At 38.1% G+C, this 21,212-nt stretch overlaps 1 protein-coding gene across 2 annotated transcripts; it reads right to left on the bottom strand.

Moving 5' to 3' along the window:
* Nucleotides 1-1,565: 1,565 nt before the first annotated feature.
* il17rel (interleukin 17 receptor E-like) lies at nt 1,566-15,776 on the bottom strand. Of its 2 annotated transcripts, XM_052119150.1 has the most exons (18): nt 15,356-15,776; nt 13,644-13,671; nt 13,362-13,502; nt 11,657-11,763; nt 11,361-11,475; nt 11,176-11,220; nt 10,950-11,092; nt 10,779-10,850; nt 10,629-10,683; nt 10,101-10,261; nt 9,951-9,995; nt 7,639-7,696; nt 7,394-7,545; nt 7,051-7,116; nt 6,882-6,939; nt 5,146-5,268; nt 4,692-4,744; nt 1,566-3,513 (listed from the first exon to the last, which is right to left on the bottom strand). In XM_052119150.1, exons 1-17 carry the CDS (start codon nt 15,458-15,460, stop codon nt 4,692-4,694), a joined length of 1,527 nt encoding a protein of 508 aa, XP_051975110.1. In that variant the 5' UTR covers nt 15,461-15,776; the 3' UTR covers nt 1,566-3,513. The 2 variants fall into 2 exon arrangements, with proteins under 2 accessions (XP_051975110.1, XP_051975113.1); XM_052119153.1 differs by lacking the exons at nt 1,566-3,513; nt 4,692-4,744 and having other exon boundaries at nt 7,051-7,111.
* Nucleotides 15,777-21,212: the final 5,436 nt, after the last annotated feature.

Genomic DNA, 21,212 nt, shown 5'->3' with positions numbered 1-21,212 from the left:
TTTTAGTATCTACCTTGTTCTGAAGTACAGGTACTTTTGACATCCCTAAAAGATAATAAAGACATTTAAGGGTTTACAAAAGGCATTCGGCCCCGAAAGCCCAACCCTATCATCGTCTATGGGTTTATTTGAAGTAGAAAGAATAGTTAAAATGTGTATACATATATAATCAGAATTTCTGTCTGTCCAGAAATAAAAAATTACAGATTAGTTTACAGGCATGGCTAAAAACAAACAAACAAACAAACAAACAATAACAAAAATCAATGTGGTATGTAACAAATTGTATTGATTCTTCCTCCAAAGAATTCATTGTAGCAAATCTGTACCTCGTACACACCATTTTATTTCCAGGCAGACTGACAAAAACAATGTGCCCTTACTCCCACATGTTGCATGAAATCAGACAATACGATTAGTTTGCCAAATAAAGAAATTGCTTGCCATTTTTGTGTGGAATATGCATTACAGTCAGTGAATGTGCCCCTGCAGCTAACAATAAGTGCTTTGCTCAAGGGTTTAATGATGGTTTATACATGGAATCAAACCAAAACCTTCCCATTACCAGACCTGAGCTTTAAACACTACACCACACCACTCCCTTATGATGTGGTGTGGTGTCTTTTGTTCATTGATCATGTTGTAGCCCAAAAAAAATTCACAAGGGAAATCACAACCAGCCAAACATTCTTTAAGGGAGAAACAGAAGATGTAGTGGTCTGGCAAGGAACTGTGACAACGTATGGAAAGGATCAAAGTGGAATGCCTCGCTCCAAGCTGAAGACTTGCAGACAGCAGGTGGAGTTTGGACACAATGATGAGATCATTGGGACCAACTAGTTCACATGGGCTTATTTAAAAGAGTTTACCCCCATCAAAAACACGGCAGCACTAACGCACACACAGCTTTGTTGTGTTTGTCCTATATCTGTGATTGAACTCTATTGTCTGGGCTTTACTCTATCTTTCAGAAATGTTTTCTTCAGCAAACCCCAGTGCCGAATCCACCCAACCCCTCATAACAGCACAAAGCTGCAGCATCGAGGAATGCTATACAGTATCTGTTCATCCAGTGTTTTTTCCTTGGGTGCAGAGAAAAGTGTGTCATTGAGTCTTGATGATGAGTACAGTTGCAGTTAAACACAAACGTTTCTATGGCAGAGAACTGACAGGGTTATTCAAGTGTCTGTATGCTGACCACCCATTTTTGACCTAGTTTCAAGCATTATGTGAGAGAAATATAAACACATGCAAAAAAGAAATCACTGCTGAGACGTGCAGTACATTCATTTGTGACTAACACTGCCCCCTGCTGTACAAAAAAGGTAGAATACAAAAATAAAATGATTATACTAAGACAGGAAAATCTGAATGATTTAAATGACATGACACAATTACATGTGGCACTTAGGCTCAGCCTTATATAAATAAATAAGAAATTCCAGTGTTAAAATACTGTCTCCCATTCAAGCTTATTAGGCAGAGACAGCTACAAGTCATTTGTAAGCTGATTTCCCTGAAAAGTGTAAACACTTTTGGGAAGAAAACCCTTTTTTTTTTTTTTTTTTTTTTAAATCTCAAAATTTTGACTCAGAAGACCAGAGCAGATCAGGCGGATGGTCAGGAGACCAAAGCAGATCAGGCGGACGGCTATGAGACCAGGGAGACCAGAGCAGATCAGGCAGTTGGTCCGGAGAACCAGTAGACCAGAGCAGATCAGGCAGTTGGTCCGGAGACCCAGTAGACCAGAGCAGATCAGGCAGTTGGTCCGGAGACCCAGTAGACCAGAGCAGATCAGGCAGTTGGTCCGGAGACCCAGTAGACCAGAGCAGATCAGGCAGTTGGTCCGGAGACCCAGTAGACTAGAGCAGATCAGGCAGTTGGTCTGGAGACCCAGTAGACCAGAGCAGATCAGGCAGTTGGTCCGGAGACCCAGTAGACCAGAGCAGATCAGGCAGACAGCCATGAGACCAGGGAAGCCAGAGCAGATCAGGCGGATGGCCAAGAGACCCAGAAGACCAGAGCAGATCAAGTGGTTGGCCCGGAGACCCTGAAGGCCAGAGTATATCAGGCAGATGTTCAGGAGACACTGAAGACCAGAGCAGTTAATGTGGATGGCCATGAGACTAGGGGATATCAGGATAAGGACTGGATCAAGAGGCCTAGTTAACGGCCACAGAGCTGAAATAGGGACAGGAGGCCTGAGTGGTAACCACAGACAAGAGACTGGAGCCATAGGAGGCTCGAAGGGTGAAGCTGTGGCAGGTGGAGCCATGGGAGGCTCGAGGGGTGAAGCTGTGGAAGGCGAAGCCATGGCAGGCTCGAGACTAAGAGTCCAGGATAACTGGGAAATGACCTCAGTGGTCACGAATACGAGTAGAGTCTCGGACGCTGGCTCTGGGATGGACAAGGCTTCCAGCTTGTTGGCCATGGCAGATGTGGGCGTTGGCTCGTTGGCCGTGGCAGGCAAGGGCACTTTCAAATTGTGGGGAAAGGTCTTCATGTTCCTATATCAGTGGTGGATAATTCAACCACAGAAAGCTTGCAGCAAGGGGCTGTGGAATGCTGGACTGTGACATGGCATGGAGCTGACTCAGACATGGCAGACTCGGAAGCTGGAACCGGGATAGAGAGAGGAGGATCCTCTGAAGCGAGTATTAGCCTCACATATTCCTCCCATGTGCAATCTCCAGACTCCAGACAATTCCCTCCACTGGCGTGTTGTGAGTCCAATCTGGTATATGGACTTTAGAGTGGCATCATCAAATCAAATGTAGACGGCAACGGTGGAGAAGAAGTGGGAAAACTCCCTTATAGATAAGTCTGCAAGGCTTAGTTCTGCGAAGTAAGCCGCTAAATCCATTTTGCAGTCAGTTGTTCTGTAACAATTTGAAGGAAGTCCAAAGAGCTAGGTGTGGCTAAACAGAGTTTTATTAAATAAGCAAAGTATGACGTAACGGGGTAAACACAGGAACAAAGAAAACATCCACGGTGGAAAAACACAGACACAAAAAAACATTCACGATGGGCATAGGTCTTACACAGGAGGTCAAAACACATAACAACTGACAAAGTCTAGGCAAACAACAGGGTATTAAATACACAATGGATAATGAGCAATGAAAGACAGCTGGCAGTGATAAGGACAGGGAATTATGGGAAGTGTAGTCCATGGGAAACAGATGGCAGGTGCAAAACACAAGGTAAACAACAGAGAATCATAACACCTTTAAAAATTATGTGCAAAATGTTTTGTTTGGCATAAGAATATTCTTGTGTATTATACACACTGTCAGCAGCTGTTAATTATACAGTAAATGTCCAAAAAAGACATAGCAAATGTAATTATATACATTTCTCATCTTTACAGCATTCATGCATGCATCAGACAAGATGTAAGAATTATGCTGTCATACTGAAGCTTCGATCCTTATATTATAGTCAAAAATCCTAGAGACATGCATTGAGAACTGTCCCACAATCCACATCCTCGCTTGCAGTATGTCACTGTCTCTGTTAGAAGGATAGCATAACACAGAATTAGTTAAAAAAAAAAAATATTCATAATTCTTTTTATCCTCCAGTTGAGTCTGTTTGTTTTTTTAATCACTTTTATAAAAAAATAACTTTACAAATCTTATGTGGCTACTATTGCTGTGCACTCAATATATTTCTCTTGCATAATCTATCAAAAATATGGTGATTTCCCCACAAAATGATGTGATCTCTATTACTGTGCTATTGTACAACAGTTTTAAAATAAGTAAGGTGTGTTGCACCAAAGTAAAGTTGTCGATCAGTGCCACCTATTGCTAATTGCTGGTTTAAAAGAGCCATTTGTCTGCTATTCGCCCCAAGTGTATCGGTCTGCATCCAACAAGAAGACAAGGAACACCTACTACACCGACATACCTACCCCAAGTAACGTGCCCCATGGTGATTCTATTGGCCATAAACATTTACAAAATCCAATGCATTTATAACAGGTCCTTCTCGACCTGCTCCAAACGGGATTCAACTGGCATCTCCGGTGTGGGAAACCTCCTGTCCCCTGGCCTCAAGAGGCACACTAGCGACTGATGCTTGAGGCTGTAGCCACACTGCACAGCTACCTACCAGCTGGCTACCGTAATACAATCACTGTATGATTTATGTTGTCTTAACTATGTAAATATGACAAAGAATAACTTAAAAATAACTTATTATTTAACCGAAGATACAAATGGTGAAAATGAACATTTCTCTGTTCTGTTATCTCCAGTTAGCTCATAAGCTAACCAGTTAGCTTAGCATCTTCTTCTTTTTATTTTCATCATGTTTCTCCTCACTGTTGCCTCATTGTATTCAATAGAACTTTTACATTGCTGTATATTTTTTAATTTGACAAAATATTTTTTGTTTGTTTTTTGGTTAGGGCTAGGTTTATGGGTTAAGGGTAGGATTGCTATAGTACTCCAAATAAACACATCATAAACAATGTATGAATGTGACATCCAACTGTTAGTTACAATACTTCGGTATTTTGCCTGTTATTTGAAGGGGCATGACTTGTAGTGGGCATGCCTTGTAGTAATCTTGCAGGATGCAGACAGACCCTTACCCTCACTTTTTTGCATGGCATTTGGTGTAAAAGGGCCTTAAGGGTAAGGGGTTTTCAAAAATCCCTAGACAAGCATGGGTGCATGGTTTACCTACTGTCCCCGACACGCAAGTTTTGTCCACACTGTTCTTCTCTTGCCTGCATCTATAAAATATGCAAACCACAATAAACAACAGGATATATTCAAACATGTCAAGAGCAACAACTGGTGACTAACAACTCAAACATCGCTTTTTATCGTAGCAAGACCACACCCAATTCTTTTATAAAGATAATCAGTGGCTAGGAACTGGAATGTCTACTATTATTGGATTTCTCTTCAAGTCAACCGTTTACATGATTATCATCTGTCATTTTCTTTTGATTCTTGCTATTATTTTCAGCAGAAAGGGGGAGTTCAATCAGGATTTACTGTTTGTAACTCGGCAATCATTTGTCATCATCTCTTTCATCTCAAACATGTTACATACTGTAACCAACAACAATCTCAAACTCGTTCGCTCATGCCAGAGGCAACAGGTGTGTCAAACCCGGAGTCAATTTACCTCTTATCGTCATTTTGCCAACTAAGGCAGCTGCCAAGATCACTGTCAGAAATACGACAGCAGGCATGATGATTTTCTCCATTTCCTGAATGTAACTTATTTTTGGGTCACTGCACCAATTTGCTGTGGAATTAAACAACAAAGTACATATCCATTATAGCCTTAGCTTTCTTTAAGCAGAAACAATATAGAGATAATGGATCTAAGAAGTGTGTTTTATAACCATGATATAGTTGTTTTTGCAATTACGAGCCATTTATGTGTGGACTTTTAGATAGCAAACTTCCTTAAAACCCACTTTTCAAACTCACTAGTTTAATTTATCTACTAACAATGTCCAACAAAAGAAAAACATGCATCACAGGAGAATTCTGTTATTTGCATTTTTTTCTTTTCTGAACCATCAAAACCCTTAAAACGGCAGTGGGTCCAAAGAGGGGGCGCTATATCACGAAAAATGTTACGTATTAATTTTGTTGCCCTAATACCACAATAGTTCAAAATATTTTCAAAAGAATCACAAAAGTGAAATATGATTTCTGTAAGTCATCAGATACAAATGTCTCTTTTTAATGTCTCTTTTATACTTCAATAACTGCTGATGCCAAATAGCTCTAAACTTTATATATGCTTTTTCCTTAGGAAGTTCTCTAAAAAATTAGCAATTGTTTACTTGTCTGAGAGCTTGCTTGGTTGAATAATCCAATGTTATATCTTAGATGTCCAGAACAAAATATGCTATCCAGAAGAAAAAGCATGCAAACCAAATCATCAGAAAATATGTTTACGACTATTGAAAAAACGGATAAATATATTCATATTTATATAATCAAAAGGGGAGGATCTCAGCTTTCTAATGACCTAGATTGAGCTTCTAGTCCACTCAGAGGCTGAGATTTTTTATTTAATGAATCAACAAGGGTGGTGCTTGAACTAAAAATTAGACTGAATGTCTATGGACGAGCACATCTGTGAGGGCTAAAATGTGTTAGAGCGCCACCTACATTTCAGATCTGTAAATTGTGATAGAGAAAGATTGGCTGCCACCAAGTGCAATAAAATCAGACTTTTCAAAGTGGGTTAGAGTGAACAGAACCAAAATGACATGTTTACATTAGGACAATTAAAAAAATTGTTTATCATAATATTATAAACATACAATATTATTTATGAATAGCTAGAGTCTTTTTTTATTATTTGGGTGGTTCTCTGAAAAATTAGACACATTTTTGGCAGTTTGTCCACAATGTGTGTGAATGTGCTTTCAAATGTGAGTCTAAATGATTGTGGGTGGTAGCCCAAAAATGCACCAGAGTTTAAGGGTTTAACAAATGTAATTTCCACCAGATCTCAAATCACCATTAATTCTGTGGTGCAAATAGAATAAAATGGCAAACTCCTAGGTCTAATCTTTTCTAGGTCTAATTTTATAGCTGGCATATTAGGTATCCTAAACTGTTGGTTGTGGTAATGATGGTCATAATTTGTGAAAAAATATAATATAAACGAATTTCACACAATAAAAATTGAAATGTTTTTGTCTTTGTTAAGATTATCTTAGTTTTAAAAATGTATTGATTTTCATATTTTAAGATTGAAAGTTTAGATCTGGGATAAGGGTTAAAAAAAAAAAATCTATAAATTGAAATGTTAAAAGAAGCAAAAATAAAGGAAGGCTTGGTTTCCAGGAAAGTTTGAATGTGATTTTCATATAAAACACCCTTAAAGTTACTTACAACACTGCAAGTTACACTGAATAACAGGGACTGAAAACTGAACATCCACCCTCTGGACCTTTTAAACAAAAACACACATCCACAGAAAATAAGAAACAATTACATAAATCAAATTTGTGAAAAAAAGTATTCATCTGTCAACACTAGTCATACTTCTTTGTTTCCTTACCTGAATGCAAACACACACGTCGCACGCACTTGTAGACAAGTTGAAAACTGTGTGCTTCATGCTGTCCTAGGAAACAAATAAGAACTGGCATCACATCAAACAAGATTAACCATGAGGGCCCTTGTGCTCTGACATTTTCCTTAGAACAGACCCCTTTTTTGTCATGACACCGGGTACAAATACAGGTGAAAATGTTTTCTTTGACATGGGAATTGCCTTCTTTGGAAGCCTCCAAGCTTAGTGAGCACTGAATAACAAAATATCAAAAAGACTTATGTATGATATCATGTACATTTTGTCCATATTGATCAGAGCAGTGTAACTAGCATTTTTCTTTTCTTACCACAGATATGGTTTGCGATATGTTTCTCTCCATTCGTTTGCACTCAGTGAATGATTTTGTTTCACAGAGGGCAACAGAAAAGTTGGCTTTGACCCATGATGATATCTCTGCCCAGTGCTGACCGTCCCTGGATGCCATCTTCACCTTCCAAACTTGTCACATAAACATTACGGGACATTTAGCTATGGAAGCCTTCATGTAGTGAGTAACAAAAACTGTTTGCTAAAGGTGTAGTACTCATGTACCTGAGAAATTCCCTTTGGCAAAAGGACACTTAATCCATGTCTCGACATCTGTGGTAAACTAAAAAAAAAAACATAAACAGTTGTTTAAAGGTTCCAATAAAGGTTCATTTTCTGGTTGTCTTTATTCTGAAAAAAGACATTTACATTTCTCACAGCTTTTGGAAAAATTCTATATACATGTAATCAGCATATTCAGAATCAACTAAGACTTGCACATTGTTTTCCTTATATTCTTGTCAAGAAATACTGGAGATGCTTTTACAATTTAATACACTGCATTTAACAAATGTTTTTACTTATTTAGTCAATTGATTAATTCTAGTTCCTGTCCTTAACAAAAACACACAATAGTCTGATTAATTGCTAAATATAGGTAATTATGTTTATTTTAATGTTTGTAAAAATAATAGAATGTGATTTCTAGAAACCAGAATATTGTCATAATCTGGTCATGACAATCATGTTAATGTGTTTACCTGATGCTAACATAATCAGAATATTAAAATGTATTGGTTAGTGTCAGAATATTCTTGTGCATGTACAGTGACAAGGAAAAGCATTTGAACCCTTTGGAATTGCCTACATTTATGTATAAATTTGTCTTAAAATCTGGTTTGATCTTCATCTAAGTTATATTTAATGAACAAACACAATCTGTGTTAATTAATAACACACAAATTATTGTTTTGTTCTTGTACATATTGAATACATCATTCAAACATTCACAGTGTAGGTTGGAAAAAGTATGTGAACCCCTATTCTAAAGACATCAACAAAGCAAATTAGAGTCAAGAGTTCTCAGAAGCCCTATGATCAATAATTGTTGTTTTGCATAGAACAGGAAAGGGTTATAAAGTTATCTCAAAGAGCTTAGGAATTCATCTGTCAACAGTTATACACATTTTAGTACAAAGATTTAGTACTGTAGCTACTCTCCCTAGAAGTGGCCGTCTAGCCACGATGACTCAAAGGGAACACAGCAGAATGCTCAATAAGGTAAAAGATTGAAGGAATCTTTGGAACTGATTAACATCTCTTTTCATGAGTCTACTATATGGAAACATTAAACAGACATGGTGTTCATGGCAGGACACCACAAAGCAAGCCACTGCTTTAAAACAATAAACAATGCTACATGCCTGAATATTGCCAAAGACCACTTTGACACTCAACAATGCTTCTAGGAAAATGTTTTGTGTACTGATGAAACTAAAGTCAAATTGTTTGGGAAGAACATGCAGCACTATGTATGGTGTAAAAAGGGCACTGCATACCAACATGAAAACATCATCCTAACAGTGAAGTGTGGTGGAGGGAGCATCATGATTTGGGACAATTCTCAATTCCCAATGAGTCCTTGAGGTGGCGTATTGACTTGCCTTAATCCGGGTATAACTCACCACGTGCCCCAATGAGAGCGAGAACCACATTATGGCGATCACGAGGAGGTTAACCCAACGTGACTCTACCCACCCTAGCAACCGGGACAATTGGTTGCTTAGGAAGCCTGACTAGAATCACTCAGCACGCCCTGTATTTGAACTGGCAACTCCAGGGGTGGTGGTCAGCGTCTTTACTTGCTGAGCTACCCAGGCCCCAACACAGCAGCTGTTGTTTCTGTTTGCCTTGTTGTAGCTGAAGTCATTATTAAATAAATATTCTGGGTTTAATACAAGTTAAGCTCAGTTGAAAGCGTTTGTGGTATAGTGTCTATTACCACAAAAATTATTTCAACTTGTCCCTCCTTTTCTTTAAAATAAATATTGAGGTTCCATTGAGGCACTTACAAGGAAGTGAATGGGGGCCAATCCATAAATGTTAAAATACTCACTGTTTCAACAGTATAGCAACAAAATGATGACAATATGCTTGTTAACATAATTTTAGTGTGATAAAAATCACTTCCTAACCTTTTCTGTGTAAATTTTTAACCAGTTTTACAATGTTGTTGCTATGATGACATCATGTCAACAAACCCTAAAATAGCAATAAAAATTAAGATGTGAACAACTTTACAGCTCAAATAATACATGAGTTTTAACAGAAGAAATAATGTAAGTGCTTTTCTAAAAAGTGCCTTTACACCCTCCAAAAATTCATGTTTGGGGTATGACTATGTGAAATTATGTTGTAGAACAAAACGTCTGAAATTCCATTGGAAATTACCATGGCTTGGAAATACTAATCCTCCTCTAAGGTTTTGGACAACAAACTGAAAAGCTCTATTGCGTAATGTCTTTAGGCTAGTTGCATTTAAACAATAGTTCATGGGACCCCTTCAAGGGGAAGTGGTGCAATAAAGAACACTCAACCTTCATGCAAAGCACAGGGTGTGGATCCACAGAAGAGAATATCACCTGAGTTGAACATAAAAGGAAATAATTAAAGGGTTCCAAACAATCAACAGGTTGAACTGTAAATGTGAAAACAGAGATCAAAGGGTCAGATTGAAAAGCTCATACTTTTTGTCCCTCGGAATAGAAAACATTTCCAAGGTCCCGGCAGCTATTCCCTTCATCAGCATGGCAAAGAGAAACCGACACTTTGACAGGACATAAAGGCTCCCATTTCAATTCTTCCTTGTATGGGTCATAGGTTATCCCAGACCACAACTCCTCCAAATCTGTGACAGAGAAGAATTTAATCATAATATAGTTATTTGACACACTATAAAAAAAAATGTGCTTCATGTGGTAACATTTAAATTAACTGGTTTTATTCAAGTAAAATTCCGTTGTGATCAACAGATGCAATCATGCAATTTGAAAGTATATGTGCCAGGAACAATTTACTTCCAGTAAAAATACATACAAGTGCTAACTAGTATAAATAACCCTTATACAGAGACAAAACAACCTATTGCTGAAATATGTAATGAAATGAGTCATGAGTCTGCGTATGAAATGAAATTATACTGTTTTTAACCATGTGACCCACCTGAAAAAAAAATATTGTGTTATGATAGAGTTTATTTTTTTAGTGTCACTCACTATTTCTGAATGGACACACTTGAACTCTCCGTGCATCAACTCTGGCCGGCCAGCCCTGAAATACATTACAGTAGAGATACATAGTACCAATGTCTACTAGTAGGGATGCGTGCTCAGAAGCAAATTATTCAAATAATAAACCTTTGATACCTCAATACACAAACAGGGTAGGGCTTTGGAATACTGAAAAGACACGTTTCTGTGTGCATTTTGTGGTTTGATCTGAAACACATGCAAAACATGGAAGGGTACAGTGAATGAATGACAATAAGATAAATGTCAAGGTCTTTAAAGAGTCACAGGTAGCAGCATTTGGCTTACCATTTTGAGTGCCCCTTCCCCTGCACAAATGATACGACGTTTATGGCAGAGCCTGAGAGTATAGTCTGTGTCCACAGGAGCATGAGTCACTGACACCGTTATCTCCCTCCTTACTTGATCTATGGTATACACCATTTTTCCAGCTGCAACGATACCATACATTAAGGCTTTATCTGTCATGAAAATTATTAATTGATTATTGTGACATTATAATGAATAAACTTACTGATGCACTCTGCTATTTCATTTCTGATGCCTTCATGACTGCATTCTGACATTAAAAACAAAAGGGCAGTAAATATTAAAATTATGTGTGGCATGCTTTATCAGTGGAGTGCTGATAAACGCATGAAATGAGAAGCATCAACTATCTTACAGCTGAACAGAAACACAAACACTCAATACTGATACCGGGAACAAGGTGTTCTTGTATCCACATGGCCTTACAGTAGTTTGGAACAGTTTTGAGAGTTACAAACAAACGCTGTCCAGGTCTGACAGGGATGCACTTGAACTGCACATCCACCTAGACATAGAAACAAAACATGCCAGAGTACACAATAATTGACAACCATGCAGGGTAGGAGATGATATCTAAGCTACAATGACTTTTTTATGCCATAGATTAAATGATCAGGAGCACTTAGTACATGTAATAGATGTGTTTGCACATTGTAAAGTCAGATCAAGTAATTATATGTTTTTACCTGTTTTCCTATTTCGTTTCTGTGGGCAAATTTGCCAAATGTATAAATCTGACAATGTTCCATCATCCCTGCAGAGTCGGAACACACTGAAACTCCACGGATCTCACCTGAAAAACGGAGGACAAAACATTAAAAGAAATATATATATTATAATTAATAACTTAATGCTGAATGAATAAGCAGAGTTGTGAAAGAATATGTTTTAAAAATGTGCTGCATAAAGGAGTTTCTTGACTATTTGGTTAAATGTAGTGAAGTTAAAAACTCAGCAGGCTTATCAATGTAATCATATAAATAAATACATTTACAATGGTAAATGGTCTACACTTATATAGCGTTTTTTTTAACTTTAGAGGTTACCTAAGCGCTTTACACTGTGTCCCGATCACCCATCCACACACACGTTCACACACCAATGGCGACAGAGCTGCCATGGGGAGCAACTTGGGGTTCAGTGTCTTGCCCAAGGACACTTCGGCATGTGGAGTTGTGTGGGCCAGGAATCAAACCACCAACCCTGTGATTGGTAGCCGATCCGCTCTATCACCTGAGCCACAGCCGCCATACAATAACATGACACTACAAGTAGACCACAGTGTCATTATTTCCCTCTCTAATTTATCCATTTTTCCCTCTCTAATTTATTTTTGAAATGGTCCTGTGGTGTGACAAATACTTTTTTAAATACAAAATTTAAACCTCTCAATTAATACGATGTCATAAAACAACATGCATAGTAACTATAAAAGACTCAGCAAAACGCATATGACATACTAATAATATGACACACTCAGTACTAATAGGGTACTAATAGACTCTAAAAATAACAAGTCCTTATAACTTAATTACATTACATTTTTAAATGTGCGTAATGAAATTACAGTTACTTTTGAATGAATTACATATTGTCGATTGCTTCAGAATTTGTGTTTACTAATGAACTTTGGTGGGGAGTGCACTTAAAAGTGCTGAAAGTGATTTTCATGGAAAGGTATGCAAAAATATTTCCTACTCCCTGAAAGATATTAATGAAATAAATGTCTATAGATATCTCTGTGGTCTCTGTGAAAGCTCTAGTCTCTGTGACTTCTGCCTGTCAATCATATTGCATATTCTCATAGTATTGTTGTTGCAGTGAAATTAATGAGGCGTAATGCCATTTTTATGCCGTGTTGCTCATAACAGTTGTCTGTTGAGGGCGCTATTTAGCTGCTGTTGTTTTAAACAAACGTTTCTGCTTGAAGCCGGTCTCAATAAAGCTCAATTGGTATCTTTGGAGTGTGGGTTTTGGAAAGAGGGGGAGTGGCTAATCCAAAGGCTCATCTTGTGGAAATTCTATAACGGAGTTTACAGCACCTTTGAAATTTAATTTTCATGAAGTAATCTAAAAGTAATCAGATTACCTATATAATGTAATCTAAAAGTGTATGTTACTGATTTTAATTTAAATTGTGTAATTTATAATCAGTAAAAGATTACGTTTCAGAAGTAACTTCCTAAAAGTATTGCATATACCTGTTCATTAGTTGTAATAATACACAAATAAATACTTCATATTAACATAGTCTTTTCCTTCACCTATAACTATTTTCTCATATCTGCAACAAAAAGAGCTGCCTGTGATTGATTTAATTACAAATTGTACATGCCTGCATCAATATGCATTTTATTTGTACATGTTTAATATGAAATGAATGATACACACTGGTAATATTCACTGAAGTTACAATCCTGAGTTGCAGTGAACATGTCCTCTCCTCACATCCCAATACAGTGGACAGAGTCACATTAGAGAATACAGTGCTGTTGACAGGTTGATTCTTGCAGTGAGATACTGACAGTGGAGCTAGAACATATGCAATATATTAGTGACATAGATCAAACTCTTGATAGATAGATAGATAGATAGATAGATAGATAGATAGATAGACAGACAGACAGACAGACAGACAGACAGACATTTGAGCTAAACTCCAAAAGTACTTACAGTAAGCTCTGGGTTTACAGTGTAGACCCTGTAGGAGGAAATCAAAATGATTTGATGTTATTTTAAGCACTTAGATGAGTCATGGTAGAGTATTCTCCTGTTTCATTCATGAACTATGCCAAAGTCCAAATACTACTTTATCATCTAACAGGAAACATAAACAAAAGGATGTATAAGGGGTTTCCCACTCTTGCCACCTAAGACAGTTCCTGGTTACACAGATCAAATGAAACATAGTCATCAGAAATAAGAAGTCAGTCTAGTGAATTATCATATCCAATTACATTAACACATTGGATAACCTAAATTGGTCAAAGTTAGTTATTTGTATGGGTCTAATTAATTAAATTACATAAGGTGCAAGGTTACAATGTTAAGGCTGAGATCATACCCCCATGACTCATACCACATGATTTTCCTTCAAATCCAATGAATCCAGAACTACTTATTATGGCTTAAAGCACACATATTTGCACACAGACTCAATACTCAGTGTCATAGTTAAGTTCCGTATTTATGTATGCAAATGAGCCCTGTTAAATATGTCTCTGTCCCTTTGCAAGTTTCCTTTGATTCACTTTATCAATATTTCACAACTCAAATGCAATTCTTTACTCTTGGCAACCTGGGCAAAACAGTCCAGAATCATTTGAAAGCATAGAAAACTGTTGGCTATGAATAGAATCAATAACATTTCAGCAATGAACAAGGGCTGATCATCAGTGCAACAGATTTAAAACTTGACCTAACCCTTAAAATGTGTTTTGTTGGTAGCATAATGTATTTAGATTGATTAAATAATATTTTCCCATACATAAATCTGATATATGGCCATTTATGAAAATATATTTAAAATGATAATTTATCATATATTTTTAACATACTTTTATTTGTACTTATTTAAATTCCAAATTGTGTGTGTGTGTGTGTGTGTGTGTGTGTGTGTGTGTGTGTGTGTGTGTGTGTGTGTGTGTGTGTGTGTGTGTGTGTGTGTGTTTAAATATATGTTCCATACATGTACAAGTGTATGACATTTTATATCAGTTAAACCCGTATATGAATTGCCATATATCAGATTTCATATATATATATCAGTAACCTTATATATATAAGGTTACTGATATGATTGGAGTCTTTATTTTAATGTGAGTTGTCATAATGTTCTATATATATTTGATTCATGTTTTTAAGAATCAAACTTTTATAATGAGGAAAACATTACTGAGTGCACCTTTAAAAGAGATGATTTAAATGTATTTGACAGTTTAATGCACACTGTTGCGGCATGCTTGATCATACCATATACCTGGCCACATTTGTGTTATTCAATTATTTGTTGACAATTAATTGATGAATTGTATGTTGACACAGCAGGTCTGAAATCAGTTGTTGCCTGTTTCTTCATTAGGGAAGGAACCCTTTTTTTCACCTCCAACCCCCGGATGTAGGCTATGAAGAATAAATACCGGCACCTATTTCTTCAACTTCGAGCACTGATTCTACAACTGAATTCACTCCAAGTTCAAGAATTCAAGTCACATATTGTATTTGTAATAATCAAAGTAGTACAATGAAAAATACTAATCTAAACTGAATAAGTTGGATGTTTGGAATTATTTGTTCAGTTGTTTTCTTCCCTGTACAAAAGATAGATCATAGAATATATTCTTGTTAACAGATGAAGTGTGAAAAAGTAGCGGTAGCCTATTTACCTCAGAACAACGCCATGCACAGTCTTCGTTCCTCTCAATTCGATCCATGTGAATGTTGCGGGTTTTGAGGATGAGCAGCAGAAGAAGCAGCAGAATGTGTCTCATGTTCGGTCAGTGATGTGCTGAAGCTCTTGTACTGTTCAAACTAACCTGCTCATCTGATGTGAATGACTTGCAGTCACAGTCGGCAGCACTTTGAATACCAACAAGGCATTCCCATATGGAGGGGTCTGCTCCCGCCCCTAAAACTTGACTGAATGTTGAAAGAGTTGAAAGGGGGGAAAATGCTATGAAATGTGAATGAAAGTCCTTCGGCTTTACGAGTTCCTCCTTGTATCAAGATAGCTCAGCCGTAGTGCATCACAACACCATTGTAAATACGCGTGCAGCTCAAAGTCTCCTCATCCATGTAACAATACATTTAATTGCGCTATCTTACTATGTCATAACGCTAATTAGGCCTACATTTAAATATCTCGATTCTGAGGAGTTGGGAATCGAGAATCGATTCGAAAAGTTGGAAACGACTCCAAAGCTGGAGTCGATTCCTTCCAGGGAAACCTTCCCCGATGTTACAACACAAGTCTGCAAGAAATGGCAGATTTGTGTCAGCTTCTCAGTTCACATAAATAGATAGCGTTATTTTCTGATATATATATATATATATATATATATCAGTCAGAAAATAACTATAATATAAGTCAGAAAATAACTCTTCTCTACTCGTTTTCGACATTTTTACAGTGATTAAATCCTTGTGCATATATTTATTTTTATTAGCCTACATTTTACACCATTTTACGTCAAAATTATATAAAATAATAACCATTCAAAAACAAAAATGTTAAATACACGTTAACATCCCACTTCCCACAAAATTATCTCATGGGATTAAAGCATCGCGCTTTGGTATGTGCTTACATGCCCTAATTTAATTTTAGGTTGGACCTATTAATAGTAAATGCCATTCATGCTATTATAAATAGCCAAAAGAACGCTTTGCAGTGAGCTGTTTATTATGAGATTTAACTTTGCCTCCTGTTTGTTTTTTTCTGGCATCGAAAAAGAATCGCTTAAATGGGTCTCTAGTATCGACTCTTGGAATCGATTCTAACGATTCCAAAACCAGGAATCGGAGTCGATTCCAGAACAGCCCTACTTTCTGCCTATTCGTCGCTAAACGGAGACAAAAAGCATGTTAAACACTCCGCATGGCCAAGTAGGTGTAGCTGCAGGTCGGAGATCTCCAAACGGGGGCGGACGGAATCTTGAAAATAGGGCGGGGTTACTCCAACTGGGATTGTTAATTTGAAACTAGGATACATTAATATCTGCTTCACATGTCTAATACTGATGGCTAATACAATGTTACCATAGTAAATGTTTTGTAAGGACATGTCAGATGTTGTTCACATTAAACTCAACGAAAATGGACTTAATCATTTGAAAAAAGATTTTACCCTTATTGATGGAGTTAACCCAGGATTGCATGTGGTAGGATCGGCTACAAGTGGGACAGTTAAGTTTGATCCCCATTAAATCAACATGTTTTTCCTTAAAGGAAAATTCCTTGCTCAATTCAATTTAAAGCTCAATCGACTTGTTTGTCGGTTGGCATAGGCGTATATTGCCTTATTGTCTTGGCGATGTGCGCTCATGCCATTGGGGTGTTTTTTTTTTTTTTTTTGTATTGTGAGAGCATGTGGCTTTGTTTTGTTTCTGCATTGCATTGCCATGAGTCTCTCTCTCTGTCATATGTCATACCCCGCCTCCTTGTTTGCTTATTATTAGTAAATTTGCTTCACCTATCCCCTGTTAACCCATTTGATTTCTCTCCCTATTTTGCCTTCTTGTGTGTGCTGTCCAGTGCCAGTTTGTCTTGTTTTCCCATCCGTCCTTCCGTCCGTCCCTCTCTCTGTCTGTCTGCCCTGTTCCCTGTTCCCTGTTCCCTGCTGCCTTCTGCCCCAGCTGGGTAGTTTATATTTGTTTTTGCCCCTTTTTGTGTTAAAAGTCCTTTTATTATTATTTTTTTTTATTCTTTGTGTCCTGAGCCTCATTCTGTGATCCTGACATTACGAACTGGCCAAGATGGACCTAGCAGAGTTTTTTTTTTCTTCTCCCAAACTGGTTCTCCTGCACACAGAGTGTGTAAAGAGACTGCACAGGGTACGGTAGGAGGACAAGTCTGTGTGGGGGAATGCTCTTGATTTTTTATCATTGTCCTCGGGTCTGGGATTGTTTAAACACTGTACAGCACTTTGGCCAAAAGCTGTTGTTTTTAAATGTGCTTTATAAATAAATATGACTGACTGGAATATGATCAGACCTGCCTAATTGATCACATTTGGGCAGGTCTGCAGCTTTTAGATCTTGGGTCCCAGATCATGATGAGGATGGAGGTTTTCTCGAGGTAGTCATTCAGGCTATGAAATGGGAGGAGTTTATTTCAGCAGTCTCATTCCCCAGTCACTGTCAGAGCCCATGGAGACCGTTCTCCTGCTGCTGCCAGCGCCCACGGAGACCATTCCCCTGCTGCGGCCGGTGCCCACGCCTGCCAGCGCCCCTCCATGTTTTGTGTCTGTCTCTCGCATATGCGCATTGCGCTCGCTTTGCGCTGTGCGCTCTGGTCGCGAGCTGTCTTCAGGTTGTGCTGAGGTTCGGTCACTTCGGTCTGAGATTTCGGGTTTGTGTGTGGCCAAACTCTCGCACAGGTGTCCTGTTGCATTCATCTCGTGGCATTTGCCTCACAATGTACGCTGAGGTTTTGTTTAGAGTAAGAATGCATGTCATCGCTTTGTTTGGCGTTGCTACGCATTCTCTCGTCTTGTTTGTCGGTTGGCATGGTCTTGTTTTCCAATCGGTCGGTCGGACTAGTTTCCTGTGCTGTTTATCCCTATCCCTACTGCTTTCTGCCCCAGCCATGGAAAACCTTTTTCACCCATGGGGTAGTTTTCTTCTTTTTTTTTTTCACCCTTGTGAGAGTTTTGGTTTGTTTTTGCCCTTTTTGTGTTATTAAGAAATCCTTTATTTTTTAAACTCTGTGCTTGGGTCCTGAGCCTCATTCTCTGATCCTGACATTAATTAATCAACTAATACATATATTACCTTATAATAAATAAACTATTAAGCATTGTATAGGTAATGACTAATGAGTGTAGTATGTTCACGTTAACACATTCTTATTATGATATTCAGTTCATAAGTTTTAATTATTAGGGTGTTCATATACAAAAATTTTATTTTCTGTTTTTAGTGAAATAGCTTTCCTATTCAGAAATATAAATAAAGGGGCCTGGGTAGCTCAGCGAGTTTTGACGCTGACTACCACCCCTGGAGTCACGAGTTTGAATCCAGGGTGTGCTGAGTGACTCCAGCCAGATCTCCTAAGCAACCAAATTGTCCTGGTTGATAGGGAGGGTAAAGTCACGTGAGGTAACCTCCGAGTGACTCCAGCCAGATCTCCTAAGCAACCAAATTGTCCTGGTTGATAGGGAGGGTAAAGTCACGTGAGGTAACCTCCTCGTGGTCGCTATAATGTTGTTCACTCTCAAATATAAAATATATCTATATATATGTAAATTAAGATGATTTGATATCACGAGGAAAGAAAGGCACCACTGACAGCAGTAAAAGACAGAAAAAAAGACATTTGATTCAATTACGGGACAACTTGTCACCAGCAAAAAGCATAAAAAAGCGTGGGTGCGGTGACACTGTTTTCCCAAAGTTTAGTAGCATAAGTTTTTATTTAAATGCATTCATATTTTCATATTTATTTTAAGTAAATATACAGCAAAATTATAGTGACTCCGGCACCTCAGGCTCATCAGCATTTCACTGTAGAGGCTACAAATAGCCCACCCCTTATTTAAATGGAATTATGATTGGTTAGAAAATATCCAATCGCATCAATTGTCCTGATTGGCAGCTCAGCTGAATCAAACTGTCAATTCTGCCCATGCCTTCAGTTCCGCCTCCCACTGTTCTGTGCGCACTTAGAGAGAATCTCTGTACACTAATTAAAAAATAAATAATAATAATCACAATTCAACTGTGCTGCAGCACCACCTCAAATTAATTAAAAGTTACAGGTCAAAATCCTCCTCGCTGTTCTGGCGACCATACATATCTGTAAGAGCCATAATTTGAATAATTAAAATGTAACACTAAAGGTATAAACATTTGAGTAGATATTTAAATTAGTTTAGGTTTATGTTATCTATGTACATTTGTCAAGCACCCCCCACTGTTTACTGTATAATGGTTGGACTGTCTTAACGCCTTTAAGATTGGGCATTTCCTCCTTGATTAGCACGTTTCCTTAAAAACGAAAGAAAGATAGAGCAACACAGTTTTTGACCGGAGTTTATTTTTGTTTCTGTTAATTGTGCAAGAACTTTCAGTAAACGATTGAAACTTGAATGAAGACCCGAGTCAGTTCTTTGCCTGAGAGAGAAACGAGACAGTAACGAAAGATTATTGCTATTACAGCAAAAAGTAAAATGGTTCCCCATCAGGGAATCGAACCCTGGTCTTCCGCGTGACAGGCGGAGATAATGTCCACTATGCGATCATGGCTTTCCAGAAAATCAAGATAAAACTGCTTCACCAGCTAATCTTAAATCTTCTCCACAGATATACGGTTCACTTTATAGCTGTGTATACCAGATTTTCTTGTCTTGATACTCTCTTCCTTTGGTCCATTCACTATCCAGCCAAGAGCCGTCTTCACTGCATAAGGCCCATCGGATCTGCTGTTTATCACCTTCCATGGTCCCATGGCCTTATGAGCATTGACTCCAATCAGTAGCCCCACTGTAGCTTCAACATGTGGAAGACGAACTTCATGCAGGTAAGGCCATTTCTCAATGTCCTTCTGTTTAGGAATGTTTCCTTCTTTTACAGGCAAGTGGCGCTGAGTCAAGAAATTGGGTAGATCAATGTAAGTATTCTCTTCTACACCACACACCTCTAATCAGACAGCAAATATCCTTGCACCTTTCTTTGTTGACCCATAGTACAATGCAGGAAATCAGTCTTCTTGCCCTGCATGTTTAGTCGATGCATGAGGTCTTCTGTACAAAAGGTGGTTGTGCTTCCTGGGTCTAAGAAAGCATATGTCTCTACTGATCTTTCACTCTTCTTTGATTTCACCTTTACAGGAATAATGGAGAGGATGCACTCACCATCACCAGCCCCGGTGTATCCACAGGTTTCCTGACCCAGACAGAGAAGAGCTTTTGATACTGCAATGCCATGGTCTTCAGACCTTTCACCTTGGTTATATTCTTGTTTGATAATATGTAGGACACCTGGATGTTTTAGTGAGCATGACATTCTCTTCTTGCAATCTTTACTCATATGTCCTTTTGTTAGACAGCCAAAGCACAGACCTTTACTTCTGAGAAACTGAATTCTTTCCTTGTATTCTTGCCCTTTAAGCTTAACACAGGAATCCAGTGTGTGTTCCTTGTTACAGAACAAACAAGATCTTTGGACTGCAGAATCTGATTTCTCTGTGTTCTGTTTCTTTCGTTGTGAATATTCTGCGTTGTCCTTGTCAACCGGCGAGATGTTTGTGGCGAAAATACTACCTTTGTTGCCACCCTTCTGGAGAACTGTACTTTCCTTTTTTCTCCGCTTTAACATCCTGGATATCTCCAAAGAGAAGGTCATTCAAAACTTGAGCATTCAAGTCAATAAAATGTACTAAATCTGCAAATATGGCTCTTCTTCCATTTTGTTGCTGAATATCAAAGGCTGTGCTTCTCCAGCGTTCTCTGAATCTGAAAGGAAGTTTTGAAATGACTGTTCTCATATTTGTTGAGTTATTCATCTCATCCATGAATTCAACATC

Source organism: Xyrauchen texanus, chromosome 46 (assembly GCF_025860055.1).
Source record: "Xyrauchen texanus isolate HMW12.3.18 chromosome 46, RBS_HiC_50CHRs, whole genome shotgun sequence".
Lineage (NCBI taxonomy): Eukaryota > Metazoa > Chordata > Actinopteri > Cypriniformes > Catostomidae > Xyrauchen > Xyrauchen texanus.
The sequence above is the reverse complement of the archived record's forward strand: the minus strand, read 5'-3'. Positions and strand labels throughout refer to the sequence as shown.

Coding starts and splice junctions, on each gene's coding strand:
- il17rel (XM_052119150.1), bottom strand. CDS start 15,460: ATGAGACACATTCTGCTGCTTCTTCTGCTGCTCATCCTCAAAACCCGC. Junction 9,996..10,100: donor TCTATTCCGAGGGACAAAAA/GTATGAGCTTTT, acceptor TGTTCAACTCAG/GTGATATTCTCTTCTGTGGA. Junction 5,269..6,881: donor TCAGTGTAACTTGCAGTGTT/GTAAGTAACTTT, acceptor TTAATTCCACAG/CAAATTGGTGCAGTGACCCA.